The sequence below is a fragment of the Saccostrea echinata genome, unplaced genomic scaffold, assembly GCF_033153115.1.
Source record: "Saccostrea echinata isolate AGI-Se365-2 ecotype Australia unplaced genomic scaffold, CSIRO_AGI_Sech_v1 ptg000028l, whole genome shotgun sequence".
In the NCBI taxonomy this organism is placed as follows: domain Eukaryota; kingdom Metazoa; phylum Mollusca; class Bivalvia; order Ostreida; family Ostreidae; genus Saccostrea; species Saccostrea echinata.
Window position 1 is genome coordinate 16,911,494 of NW_026889777.1, and position 14,642 is coordinate 16,926,135.

The 14,642-nt window shown below is 32.8% G+C and overlaps 1 protein-coding gene across 1 annotated transcript in view; it reads left to right on the forward strand.

Annotated features, from left to right (window-relative positions):
- Nucleotides 1-1,237: 1,237 nt before the first annotated feature.
- The window catches only part of LOC133193838 (secretin receptor-like), an 89,835-nt gene continuing 76,430 nt past the window's right edge, over nucleotides 1,238-14,642 (forward strand). The window contains exon 1 of the mRNA XM_061329764.1: nucleotides 1,238-1,566. Within this exon, the coding sequence (XP_061185748.1) occupies nucleotides 1,510-1,566 (57 nt within the window). The 5' untranslated portion in view covers nucleotides 1,238-1,509. The remainder of the gene's footprint in view (nucleotides 1,567-14,642) is intronic.

Genomic DNA, 14,642 nt, shown 5'->3' on the forward strand with positions numbered 1-14,642 from the left:
TACATAGGACTCACGGCATGTGTTACCGGTCACTCCTATAGACACCTGATCTCACCATTGGAATGGTGTTTTTTGATTTGTTTACAGAATTGTTTTATTCGTAAATGTTTTTTTTAGATCGAGTACTGTTTGTTTGTTTGTATTTTGTTTAACGTCCCTCTCGAGAATTTTTCACTCATATGGAGACGCCGAGTACTATTTGTAATCTTCGTAATAAAACTCGATTATGTTAGACAAAATGAGATATCACCAGGATAGTCTAAATGTACACTAGATAATGGGATTATTTGAAGACACAAAAGACAAAAGACAAAGCCAGGATAGAACATGTGTAGACAAAATAAAAGGATTATATGAAGACACAAAAAACATAGCAAGGATTGATAATGTAAATCATATACGACACCACCTCCGATGCACCAGATACATACTTCAACAAATGACGCCCCCCACACGCACCAGCGAATGTGTAATGAGTAGACAAAAAAAAGCAGGATGATATGAAAACATATAAGACATGGCGAGGATAGATAATGTGTAGACAAAACAGTATTGTATGAAGACAATGCACTCAAGGCAGAACTATAGGTTTGGATAATGTAAGAAGATTTTGTTAAGATGTTGACAAAATCAGCAATGTCTGATGATGTTAATAAGTAAATCCCCCTATCCCCCATCCCTCTTCCCAACTCCGTCCTGTATGCAGAAATTTTGTCAGATAACTTTTTGCTTTGTAGGTAGACTACTTCGTAAATTCACAATTAGAACTGATTTTTGAAAACTATATTCTACTATATTCATATTTAAACAGTATTTTGTTAATTTAGCAGTTTTTATTAGAGAATAAAGGACGCTCTCTATTCAGTATTTCTAATTTTGTCACAAATATAATTGCATGTTAAACTACATTGCTCTAAATAGCATGTCTATCAATTTTGCGCCTCTGCCAGGAGAAAAAAACACAACATTCTTGTAAGACGTTCTAATTTGATAACATGAATGATATCTCGTAAATAAAGCTCTGCTTCTGATGATACCTACTGTGAAGTTTTTTTTGAGTAAGCAAATTTTAATGGCAGGTGCGCGTGGAACAAAACAAATGATCAGCATGAAATTGCAGGAAGCATTATAATGAGTTGTTACAGTAAAGAATATTGATTGAAACCATTCACCCATCATCAGCTAGTCTCCGGGACGATTAACAGAGTTTCAAGCAATTACCTATTAATGCAAGCTCCGTTTTATAAACCTTCTTATATACTAAATGCGTTATTGATACTTGAACTTTAAGACCAGCCAGTTGTTTTGCTCCTAATTATCACGTGACATACGAAAGACACTTTAGATACATTCAAATTAATACTTCGATACTGCGATATAATATTTCAATCAATATTTGTTTTATTATCTGAGGAAAACTTAGTTTTGTTCATTGTTTTCATATCTGAAGATTGCTTGAAATGCAGACGAGGCTACGGGATCAAAAGAAGGAATTTTATTGAATTCAGAATGGATTCGTACGGAAGTCTTGAATTCAATGTTTCTACATGGGCCACAACGAGTGAGGTAAGTCATATTCTTTTATTTACCTGGTTTTTTCGCATCCCTTTATTTGCCAGATTTCAGTTTCTCCGGAAATAGGTTAAATGTACAATATGTACATGTATTAGAGGGAACTGGTTGATTTTCAACATTACAGTGCATCAAAATGTTTGGCGAAAACCCTTTGTAGGTTCTTGCCTGTAAATAGAGTTGTTGATTTTGTTGAGCGAACTCAAAATATGGTTTCGCTTGTCTGTATGTCTGTTGAGTGTGTTTTGAATTTATTTTGCAGATGATTTCTTAATTTTTCAAGTGATTACAAAAATAAAGTTTCGAAAATATTCTCACACAAATAATCATAGATAATAAATCATAGGTTTCATGTGCCCTTTACATAGATATAACATGGTTATATTAATAAAGTAAATCATAGAAATTTGTGTATGATACTGCAAATTTGATGTCCTTGTTAGCGAATACAATCTATAGTTAAGTCGAATGTTGGCTGACGCTTTCCAGACAAACTGTTAGGCCATTATTTTCACTGTATTATATACAGATTTTTCGGTTTACCCTATCATGGCAAGGAGCACACGGCGGGTGTGGCCTATCAATAGGGAATGATTACTCCTCCATGGCATCTAATCCTCCTTCTGATGTTATAAGAGGTCTATATTTGCTTTGCTCCCAATTCGTATTTTTTTTCAGTTTTTTCAGTGGACTTTTGAGCTTAATTGTTGTTTGTTCTCTTCATATTTCATTTCATGTTCAGTATTTTTGGAAAAGGAAATGAGTTCTTTCATTTTCACCAAAGTAAAAGGAAGCTTAAATAAATATTGAAACCCGTAATCGTTTTTATTGTTGTTGCAGAGATCACAATGCCTTTCAGATCTGTCAGTTCTATAAATCTAAAAGTCTCAGATTGTACGTTGTTGCGTTGTTACAAACACATTGAAATTTTTGAAAAAAAAAATCTGAAATCAGCTGGTTCATGTAAGATATTTAGATAATTCTTAAGACCCAAATCACACTTCTACATTCTAAAATGAAAAAAGTGAAGGTAACAGACAGTGCTTGATCTCAAAATTCTTAAAAAACAGGACACATTTATAAACAGGGCATAAAACAAAAAAAAAACCTGGAAACGCCAGAGGTGAAATCTGATGTCCAAGAGGAGTTTGTTATTCCTATCATTCCCGCCACAGTCCCAATGTTTTGATCAGATACTCGGAGAATTTTGTATAGAAACAGTGTTCTAACAGGTATAAATATATCAGTCAAAATACGTACGACCCAATAAGGGCTGTGTTTGCAAAAATGTCCTTATAACGACTAGACTTTTTGAAATGCTGACTTTAAATGAGATATTTAAAACCCCTTTAACATCAACTGATTTGTCAGTAGCCTGTCTTAGTTTACAAAAAATCGTTCTATTGCGTATCGAATAAGTTGGGATATGCAGTGATAGTAAAATAAGGAAAGCTGCGGATGGAGAAGTTGAGATCATCTTGTTTGTTAAACAGTTTAGTTTTAGTGACCATTATTGCTTCTAATCTATAAATTATTTGAAAATGAAACAGATGGGGCAGACTCTGTGGTATCTTTTTTGTGAAGCTCACTGGGATATATCGAGTCGACATATGAATGAAAGTTGTAATTGTAAGTCTATAATAAATCAAATGTTATAATAATATTTACATAATTTTACTTGCAAGCAAAACGCAGAAACACGAAATACATGTGTATTTGTTGAATTTTTTTTTCTACTTTTTTTTTACGTGATTTTAAGTTTATAAGAAGGGCATAAGATAATCATTAAAAAACTTAATCAAAAAAATTTGGTAAAACATTTCAAGTAGTTACTTTTTTAACACAATGATTTTAAAACCTGCGATTTTCAGAATACTCTCATGGTATTTGTTTATTTGCAAACACACATACTGAATATATTCATTTTGATAAAAATGTACCATTATTTCCCTTGCCACGACCCTGTTAAGTATGACTTTATAACTTCATTCTACTGTGATGGTTTTATCTTTTGCCTTTTCTATGTATTTCAATATACTCCATGCATTGTTTTTCTAGGAAGAGTTATATCCCTTTCGCAGAGATCCCATCCGGACCATGTAAGTCTGGGCTTCGGATCCATGCAAGCGTTTCATAAAAAAGTAATGCAATCTCCTAAACATTAGTTATTATATGTTTTTTCAAAAGATATCCCCCCTTTAAAAAATCTGGGAGACAGATGCTAAATTACAGTTATAACTAAAATCACAATTGCCTTCCATTATTTTATTGCTTCTTCAAATTGCCCGTTCTATGCTTTTTTATCAGAATTATTATTGAAAACACTGGGAATAAATCTATCCTTCCTTGAACTCCATCATTTGTTTATAGTACGGGACAAAACCCTAAAGAGTCTCGATAAACTAAGAACAGACTAAAATAAAATTACAAAATTCACAAAAAAAACATCATTTATGATCATTTATGAATTTAGTCTAAGTCTCTAAAGATCTGACGGGTAGTTCTCATTTTCCGAATTAATAATTTTCTTTTCTTTTACATGTAGATGTCCATGTAAGATAAAGTAAACGACCATCAATTTTGCAGTTTATACTTTTTTTTTTTTTTTTACAAATCATAAAACAAACTTGCTTTATTTCGGTTATAACGGTTTATGATAATGATTACATAAGCATTGTGCACCAAAAAATTTCAAATTTATTAGACATGCTAAATGACTGAATAAAAAACAGGAATTGCTTTCCAACACGTTATCATCAAATCTTTTTAAACACATATTTTTTAAGGTTGGATGCACATCATTCCAGCTCCACTTGTCTGTAAACAGGTTTTCACGTGCATTCGCAAAAGTAAATAAACAATTTATTATCAAATACACTTTATATATTACTCTCCGTTCAAAAAATTTCATGTCGACAAAAATGCCGGGGTTTAGCTCCCCATCTCCTACGTGACGTACAGCATATATATCTCTCTTTCACATGCCGGAGTTTTTTGTTTATTAAATTGTGCAAATCTGATTAAAAAAAAAAGGGGGGTCGGATACGTAGAGAGAGAGAGAAAGAAAAAAAAGAGATAGAGAGAGGGGGAACAAAAATACAATGTTTCTCTTAAATGTCAATATTCAACGCCAACAACCCTTGTTCATAAAATAATGCCCTAATATTACCTATTTGGTGTTAACTTTGCGTCTCCTAACTCATTTGTACACAAGAGCATGTTCTGAGACTGATAAGATTTTAATCTAAGAAAGGCAGACAAATAATTTGAAGTTACAAGTTTTTTCAACTATCTTGTTAAAGTCAATTTTTGTTACAGGTCACGCTCGACATAGGCCCCTTGCCTAAGTAGAGAATATTTTTGGATATTGCCATTTATCATGCATTCTCAAAATTGTAGTTTGCAAATACTCACTTATGTGATTCAAGGAATATGATAAACAAAAATTTTACTCAGTCTAATGTCTATCCTTTTTGTCAGTGGCCTTGAAAATTTTATCAAAGATACATTTTCAAATTTCTTGCAAAATGATGATAGTGTTTTCTTAACAAATCCGAGCGTTTCTGTTCCGTTCCAAAGGTTTTAGAGCCTGGAATACCTGCCCAGAATCACTTCCTTGCAGGGAGAAGTCCTTTCGAAAGAAAATGTATTTTGTTTAATGCGCCATGGAAATGGAACTGTGCCGTTGGTTCTGAATTTTTATTGCTTTATGTTTTTTTTTTCAATGTATGGGTTTTCGGAAAAGAGCCAAGCTTAATTCCATAATAACTTGTTTCCGCTACCTTATCTAAGAATGTCGATAGCTGTTATTCTCTTACTTAAAGGTCAGACTCCGAAATAAATGCATTATTAGCTCAAAATAAATCTCCACATTTCCAAATTCCTGCAAATTACTTTCGTTTAAATCATTTCTAACAAAATAATATCTGATGATTGAAATACTGATTCATGTTTACAATTTATTTTTTCGGAATTAAAACTCTTCATTAGAATCTTGGTAGCACTGTTGTCTCATCTTTCTTTATTGAGTACATTTATTAACTTTGGAATGTTAAGATATAAACATCATCATGTCAAATCAGTGATTACCTACAAATCAAGATTTTTACTGAATATTTAATGTCAAAGAGATAAACTAACAGGAATGTGAGAGAAATATTTATGTTGATGAAAGTTCCTCACACATAGTCCTGGCTTCTGATAAGTGAAAGACATCGGTTTTAGAACAGGGGCATTCGATCAAAAATGGAAAACGTCAGAAAACATTTATACCATGTCAGTTCAGTCGTTCGTGGATCGTAAGAAAAGGGCTTTGTATGAAAAAAATCCAGAATATTATAAATACAGAATTGAAAGTTGTGATAATAAGATACCAGTTTATGAATTGTATGCTTTTTTACTTTTCCTAGTAAAGAAAAGCATTTACACCCATTCGTTTTAAAACGTTCTGAAAAGCGCAAAAAAGCTCGTTTGTGTCTGTTGTTTTTTTTTTATTTTGGAATCCGTTGTGCCGTAGTATTTCCATTGAAGCCTTGGTAAGACGCCTTAAAATTGTCATTATGTATTAAGAGATGACAAAAGATATAATAGCTAGAGATTATACCGGGAGTGTTAACCGTTTTCTTTTCCCGAAAGAATGAAAATCAAAGGATGACACTAAACGATTCAGTCGACTGAATATTTACTGACAGTAAGAAAAGGGGACTAAATGGCAGAGCTCTACTATTCATTCAACTTTCAGTGAAATTTCGTCACCTTAAAGTTAATGATAGTATTTTATCCCTTGAGTAATACAGTTAAACATATATAGATTTGTTTATTTATTATTTTTTAATTTTTATACAAAACGTATGATCGTATGTGTATTTCATGTTTAAAAATTTAAATCAAAAAAATAAAAAGATATCAGAATTAAATCTGATTCTCTGACGTTGTTATTTCAGAAAAAAACTTGAGTTTCTCAGTGACAACATCTTTGTAGTCTTTGGAGATTAGATTTTCTAATAACTTGTTGGAATTGCCATGGGTTTTTAAAATTTGCCCAATTTATACAATGAACAAGATTCTTTTTCTTACTTTTGCTTCACAGGATTTATTTAAAAACTTCTATAGTAAAGGAGTCGCTTGCTTGGCCTTCAGCTCGACACATCAATGATATTTTATTTATTTTCATATTCAATTTTATTCATATCCTGAATTCAGTATATATATATATATATATATATATCCCAATGAAATTGAAATAAAAACACGAAGGAGTCTGACACATCAGATTTTTTTTTTTAGACTTTACAATAAAAATAATGACTTCTCCAACTTCCCTTATCTATATAGCAAAATGCCCGTATTACCTAAATATGGGGTAAATGTTTCCCAGTTGATTAGATGCGCAATGGCATGTTCAAAAATGTACGTGAAAAATTAACAAATTAGTTGAAGATATAAAGGTTCGATTCATTTAGTTTCTGTCAAAAGTTCACAAATTCTATGGTCGATACTTTGCCATTGTTTGCAAATACAGTCTTTCTTAGGACGAATATTGACGCCTTCGATACGAATTGTTTCCATAACACTATGCACAAGCTTCTTTTGTCAAAACACAATTAAAATACATTTTCCAAAGTGTAGGAAACCTGCACAAAACATAAAATATTGCTTTTGATAAAGAAATCCACGACGGGCTATGGAAAATAATTATGCAACAATGGTTATTTATCATGGTAAAATGTTTTTAAGAAGGATTCCAAATTGCTCTTTTGTTCTTGACAATACTGCAGTGTTAAATGTACAGTTTTAGAAAGCAGCAATATGCATTGGCAAATGAGAAGCACACAATTACATTATTTGATAATGATTAAGACAAAATGTTCATCAATAAAGGCTTTGAAAAACATGAGTAATTACTGATTTCCTGAGCATACTGTCAAAGAAAATTCCAATCACTTCATTGTATTCAGCAATACAAACCAGTAATATAGCAGAATGTGGCAGAATTTCTTCCTCGTTAGCGTCTCTTTTAGTAAAACCTCGAGAGATATCTTGATTTTTTCGATCATCGATCAACTATTAATAGAAGCTTCTCTAGTTTGAAACACTTCCCATTCCAAACATCTTCTGTGTAAGAGCTGACACATCATTTTATTTTACATGCGATTATCAGCATTAACCACTATTGTTCGCAGAATTCGATATAACTCATTTTAGATCATTCCTCATTGCAATGAAGAAAAAATAAAACAAGAAATTAAATTGAAATTTTGAGTTATGTCAAAAAAGGCGATTACTTTTGCAACACTAGTCTAGTTATAACACAGGGATAAGGCTGTGAATTCTAATTAATTCCTTTACATTTATTTGATGAAATACATGACCACAGTGAGGATTTACTCGTCTTTTTCACCGTTAGTATGGAAACATTGTTTTCAATTGAATTTTTCTTTATACAAAGCTATATTTCTTAATCACAGGAAGGTTGAAATAGAGACTTTATACCCTGACGTGCTTATCTTAAATTAGATAAAAACTATTTAATTTTTTTTATATCTTTATTATAAGTTTTTCAAAGAATTTATCACTGGTCACGGTAGAATCGTGGTAGGGCTTTCGTTTCGTGATCGGGAGGCCCGGTTCTTATCTCGTTCGTCGAGCAGCGTCAAACCTAAGACGTAAACATAGATGGTGACTGTTTCTTCGACAAGCGAACGGCATTAGAAGTGAAAGTCATGAATCTTTCGGATGAGACCCTAAAAACCGAGGCCCCGTGTCACAGTAGGCGTTGGCACGATAAAGAACCCTCATAACTCATGGCCCTGAGTGCCGAGTATAGGTCTAAATTTGAAGCCCTTCACTGGCATACAGTGGCGTCTCTATATGAGTGAAAAATTCTCGAATGGGACGTTAAACAACATACAACTGATCAATCAATAAAAGAATTTATCTGATTCAATCAAAACATTTAAACGTGCTCTTAGCCTTAATAGGAATTAGAAAGGATTTTATAATTGCAAGGTTGTCCGGTAAAATCGTGGACAAGGCGTTTTTATCTAAAAATAATGGCACACTAAGCTGAAATTTTCAGCAAATGTTTATGTATCAAATTTAAGTATATTTTTTTAAATAAAATGTAGACAAAAATAAAAAATAAAAAATAAAAAAAACACGGCACACGATCAAAATATGTAGGTTTCAGAAGAGGATACGCGAGTATTATTTCAAAATAAAAGTATTACATAGATATGGTTGGAGAAAAAATGTCATATTTTTAAGATCTTTTGATTTTGAAATGGGAAAGTGGTCAACACAACACACGATCGTCGATATAATATTGCCTATTTAATTGAATGATACTGAGAGTACTGTCCATAACTTACTAATTCATCTTCAGAAGGTCCCATGTGTGTGCAAGATTAGTTTCTCGACTGTTTATGGAGGAATAAAGGGAAACTCGAGTATGTGCATCGATGAAAATACCGAATTTAAGTGGGGCTTATCCAACTATTTTTTAGCAAAGAAGAAACTTGAAGCTGCTTTTAGACACTTTGACGTTATCATCCCTGCGCCGTGCGCCAATACCACATATAATCTAAAATCCTATATTTTGTTTATTTGAACATACATCCATTTGAAATTTGCAAGGTATATTGATGAAAAATGTACTAAAAAGTAGTGAAAATTTTAGTACGCAGGGATGATTATTTTTCACTCTAGACAACTTGTCAATCACGGAATCAAGGTTATCAATGTCAAGTGTGTACATGTGTGGTCCTATAATTCGTTTTGGACTTTCAATTTTTCGTACCATGACATGAAATTAAAAATTTATAATAAAATACACCAACAGTCTGGGACGAACTTTTATTATTACCTCGAGCTCTCTCATACAGTTTCAATATTAGTGGATTGTTTTTCAAAATTGTTTTTGCATTATGTTTAACAGTTATTGCTAACTTACAAGAAAAGATAAGCAGATTTTTTAATCCTAGTCACAGTATACACAACTTTTATCTCATTGACCGAATTTTAATACCAGATTTCCAGGTTTGCTTTCAGAGATAAAAAGTATAATTCATCCTTCCCTTTTAATATTCTATCTATATATTTTAAACAGATTTTCAAAAGTCCTGTCTATTTATAATGTTGCCAGATATTTCACTAGAACAGTTACATGCAAGGTTAAAAAAACTATCAGCCGATAGATCTTTCAAAAGCAACTCATGGACCATATGGTTGTTTATCCACAGGATATCGAATGAAAAAAGCAAAGATAACGAACAGTGATCGATCTTAAAACAGCAACCTACAAACAATACAAATCTGTAAACAGGGCATATAACACAGACCCCCGAAAATTCCAGAGGTGGAATCAGGTGCTAAGGACGAGGGATGATCCTATGTTTACCGGTCATATTCACTATAAGCCCTCTGAATTGTTCAGGTAGACGGAATATTTCGTAGTCAGATTTTGTATAAAACAAATATGTTTTCAAAGTACCACCGAATGACAAGTTGTATTTGCTAATAAGGTCATTATGACGTGTTCTCCTATATAAGATATGCTGACTTTGGACGAGGTTATTTAAATCCCTGTAACATCACCTTATCTGTCAGTAGCTTGCCTCGGTTTCACTAAGTCGGAGGTGAAAATAAAATTAAAAAGACTACATGAATACGTTATGATTCCAGCAGACAAAGCTTGTAATCATATCGTCTTTGTCTGTAAGGCTCATTATTAAAACTGTACTTAAGAAGTACATATACTTTGTTTTAATTCAACGATTGGAAATTCAGCGTTTAATTTAGGAATGACTCTAATTCTTGGCCAAATTATTCGAGTATAACCTGGTTTGGGTCAGTTTACGCTTTATAATCCGCGAAGAGGATTATAAAACAGCGTAAACTGACCCAAACCAGGTTATACTCGAATAATTTGGCCAAGAATTAGAGTCATTCCTTATAATTTAATTTTAAAATCATTAAATAACTATGGGTGTAAAATTTCGATGCTTTTTATTAGTTTATATTTGCCGCTCAATAATACAACCATAGTAACGGAAGTAACGGAAGTGATGGGAAGCGAGGGGAGGTAAAACCTGATAATTAGGCCTAGCAGCCATGTTGCTTGTTTACATGTGGTAAGATCGAATTATTGTTTGAAGTTAAAGGTACATTTATTAAATCTGGAATTTTCCATGAACCCGAGGACTGGAAATGAGAGGAATGTATGGATACAGATGATTCAGCTGGTTGTCAGGGGGGGGGGGGTGTCCCCATACCAAACCAGGTTATACAGAAATAATTTGTGTTCCTTTTTGGATATTAACCAATCAGAGGCTAGAATACAAACAAAATTAAATTATTCACAGTTCACTTTCTAAGGATGACATTCTTTAAAATCACATTTTAGTGTTTAATACTGTTAACATTTTAGTCAGCCAAGGTGAGTTTGATTTACTCTCCCTTTTCTTGATTCACAAACGTCTCTAAATCCCTTACAAAGATACATTGCTTGTCCAGCAAATGCTCTATCAAATCATTCATTAATATTTACTCCTCCGAAAATAATTAACTGCTGGAATATGGAGATAACGAACAGTATTCAAGCTCAGATCTATTTAAACAATACAAATCTGGAGCAGAGCAAATAGGGAACTCCGAATAAATCAGAGGTGGGGTAAGATGCCATGGAGGAGTGAGCATCCCCTGCCGACTGGTCACACCCGCCGTGTGCTCCTTGTCATGACCGGGAAAAACGGAAAAATCCGTAGACAATTCAGTGTGTAAATAATGGCTTAACAATAAGTACGAAAACCGTCATTCACCATTCGACTTAATGATAGGTTGTATTTGCTGACAAGGTCATTGTATCGACCATAAAACTTGCGAAATGAATACTTCAAACGAGACTGTTCATATCCTTGTTTCATGAACTTGTTTGTCAATAGTTTGCCTCGTTTTAAAAATTGTTCGTATGTAGAGCATGCCCTTGTGTATCGAATCAACTGGGAGACAAAAACCCCATGTGCTGGCGATAAGGGTATATTGCTACATAAATATGGGAAGTTGACGATTGAAAAATTGGAGTCATCACGCTGTTAAGGAGAAACTTCAGATGTACTGTGCTACAACATATTCTAGAAGTGGTTTAAATCAATTCAGATGTGAATTCTCAAAAACTCCGAAGAACTTTTAGAAAATTTAAAATCAACATTTTTTCTAAAGGCAATAATATTAAGACGTACAACTTTTCTACAACCATTCCTCACGATAGATTAAAAACTAGGCTGTTTGATATCATTACAACTGCTTCTGCAATACTAATGAAACTCGGAAAGAACTACTATATACGTTAATGACACACCACTGCCCCCTTTTTTTAAGTCAAAACTTCTAAAAAAGCGTACAATTGCTTATACTTGTAATAATATAAATTTGAAGTAACACAAAATGTATTACTGACTAAAGAAAATATCGTCATTTTTGGTGTGAAATCATTGAAATGTCCTGTTATTTTTTTTAAAAAGGAGGAAAAATGCACGTTTTCTTCAATTTGGACTTTAGTTTTCATTCACTCATACATTATCATTTTTTACATCATATGAAAAGATTTGAGTCTGAACGCTCAATATCCTCCAATCAAAATCCCTGTAAAGTATACTATTTTTAAAGAAATCATTAAAATGGAGAATCTACGTCTTTTTTGACATCATATTTAACTTATGACGTCACGGAGGAAAAAAAAAACATTTAAGGCTTTGAAGTCTGCATATATCCTTCTGGCTTAGAACATAATAGTTTCAGGGGCAGATATTGGCTTTTACAAAATGTAGTCATTTTTGTATTTTGTGATTTCTCATGGTAAAATTACTTTGTTAAAAATTATTGTCATTCTTAACACAAGTACTCTGAGTTTGATAAAAAGGGATGCTGGAGTTTATCAAAAACAACCTTTATGCAGTCTTTGGAGACCAGGTCTTTCAATGAAAATCCAATTGGCACTTATTATGCTCCATTATAAGCTATGAAATAGAATTTCTGAAAAAAAAACTTCTATTTGAGGAGAAGAGAACACTTGCAGTGGCCTTCAACTCAACATTCATATATACCAACGACATTTTATCAATTAACAATAGTTACTGACATTCATATGTCGACTGTATATATCTCAATGAACTCCTATGCAGTTATGAAATCCATTTACAAGTAGGGTAGAACTCACCTTCGTTGACTAGAATATTAAAACATAGGACTGAAACGTGATTTGATGAATTTCATCCTTATAAAGTAAACTGTGAGTGTAATTTGGATTCCCAGATGTAGAATTAAAAACCAGGTTCTTCCAAAACAAAAAATAATTAGCCTAAAACAAAGATATTGTTACAAGCCTCGACTGCTGGAACCAAAACATGTTGTTTATAAAGTCTTTTTATTGTTTTATCACCTCTGATTTAGTGAAAACAGAAGGATAGATAGTTCGCATTTTCCATTTCAACTTTCTAACACGATTCTTTTATATATTTCTAAAATTTATATAACTTATTTCTAAAATGCTAATTCCATTCTGACAAAGTGTTTAGGTTTTCCTATCGTTTCATATTTTGGCTATCGTCTGAAATAATCCTCGACAGATTTCATGACTGAAATTCTGTCACCAACTGCACATTCGTGCCCCCCCCCTCCCCCCTGTTTAGGATCTTGTAAAGTGATTGCTTTACGTTATCATTTTAAACTAAGTTTACATGAGCAGTAATGACCTGTCAAGTGCCATAGTTGAAAGAAGAGGATGAACAAAAACACTTACGAAGATTTTTCTTCAGATGTTCAATATTTAGGCACTGTGGGATTTCTTTCTTATAGAAATGCAGGGTTAAGACTTCAGCTTGAAATATGGTGAAATGCAAGAGTTTTTTATGATAAATATGTACGTTACTAATGTTCATAAATATGTTACTAATGTTCACAGAATTTTTTTTCTTGGCAAATTTACGTTTAAGGAAATGACGGAAGAATCGGAATCATATATTCCAACACACTTGACAGCTTAAAGAGACTATGCTGTGCATCGAAAACTTTGCTTGTATTCTGAAGTTATAGAGTCCAAGTATTGACTTGCTTTAGCTTCTTGAAATAGTCCATTAAAAACAAGGAAACAGAGTCAGAAAGGAGTCTCATGGTCGGCGTTAAATATGAATATGCAATGGTCGGCTTATATTAATACAATGTATTTTTATCCTTAAATATATTCTTCCTACATTACATTGGGCTCTCAGTGAGTGTGACCGGTCGATAAGGGACACTTACTCCTCCCAGGCACCTGATCCCACCCTAGAATTCCCGGTGTTGCCTGTTGTATGTCCTGTTCACATATTTGTATTGTTTGTTGGGTTTTTTTTATAGATTGAACACTGTCCATTACCTTCACCTTTTTTATGTGTGGTCTGACAACATGTTGGTGGTGTACAGTTTCCAAGAGGCTATTTTGATGAACTGCAAAATTAAAGGTCTAAAAGTTCAATTTCATTTGCATCAAGTTTCATCCAGAATTATATCTACATTGGCATTATAAATAAATGCTTATAATATTTTGGGACTGACCGTTGCATAAAACGGACAATAAAATACTCTCTTTATATAACGTTTAGAGCGTAAGCCTTTAACCCCCCCCCCCTTTAAGTTTTTCAATAAAATTTAGTTATGAAACTGAAAATTTTTGCTGCTCTCATGAACCATGGTAATGTATATTTGTAGAAACGTTTTATTTTTGTTATATATATTTTTCCTGAATTTATTCTGAAATAACAAAATTTATATCGCAAGGTTAATGGATTTCTTTCTGCCAAAAAATCGTGTTCATCCTTTGATTTTTTTGTTTACTTTTTCATAATTTTATGCCATAGATGTATCTGATTGGAGCTGTTAGAAATAAAACATTAGTAGATCTTAGGATAATTTAAATTACAGTCGTTCAGATGGAATGATATTTCATTGCAATTATCATTATCCCAAGCTATTATCTGTGTGTACACCTGATGTTATTTGGTGTAGAACAAAGCCTTGCTTATTTAAATGTAGGG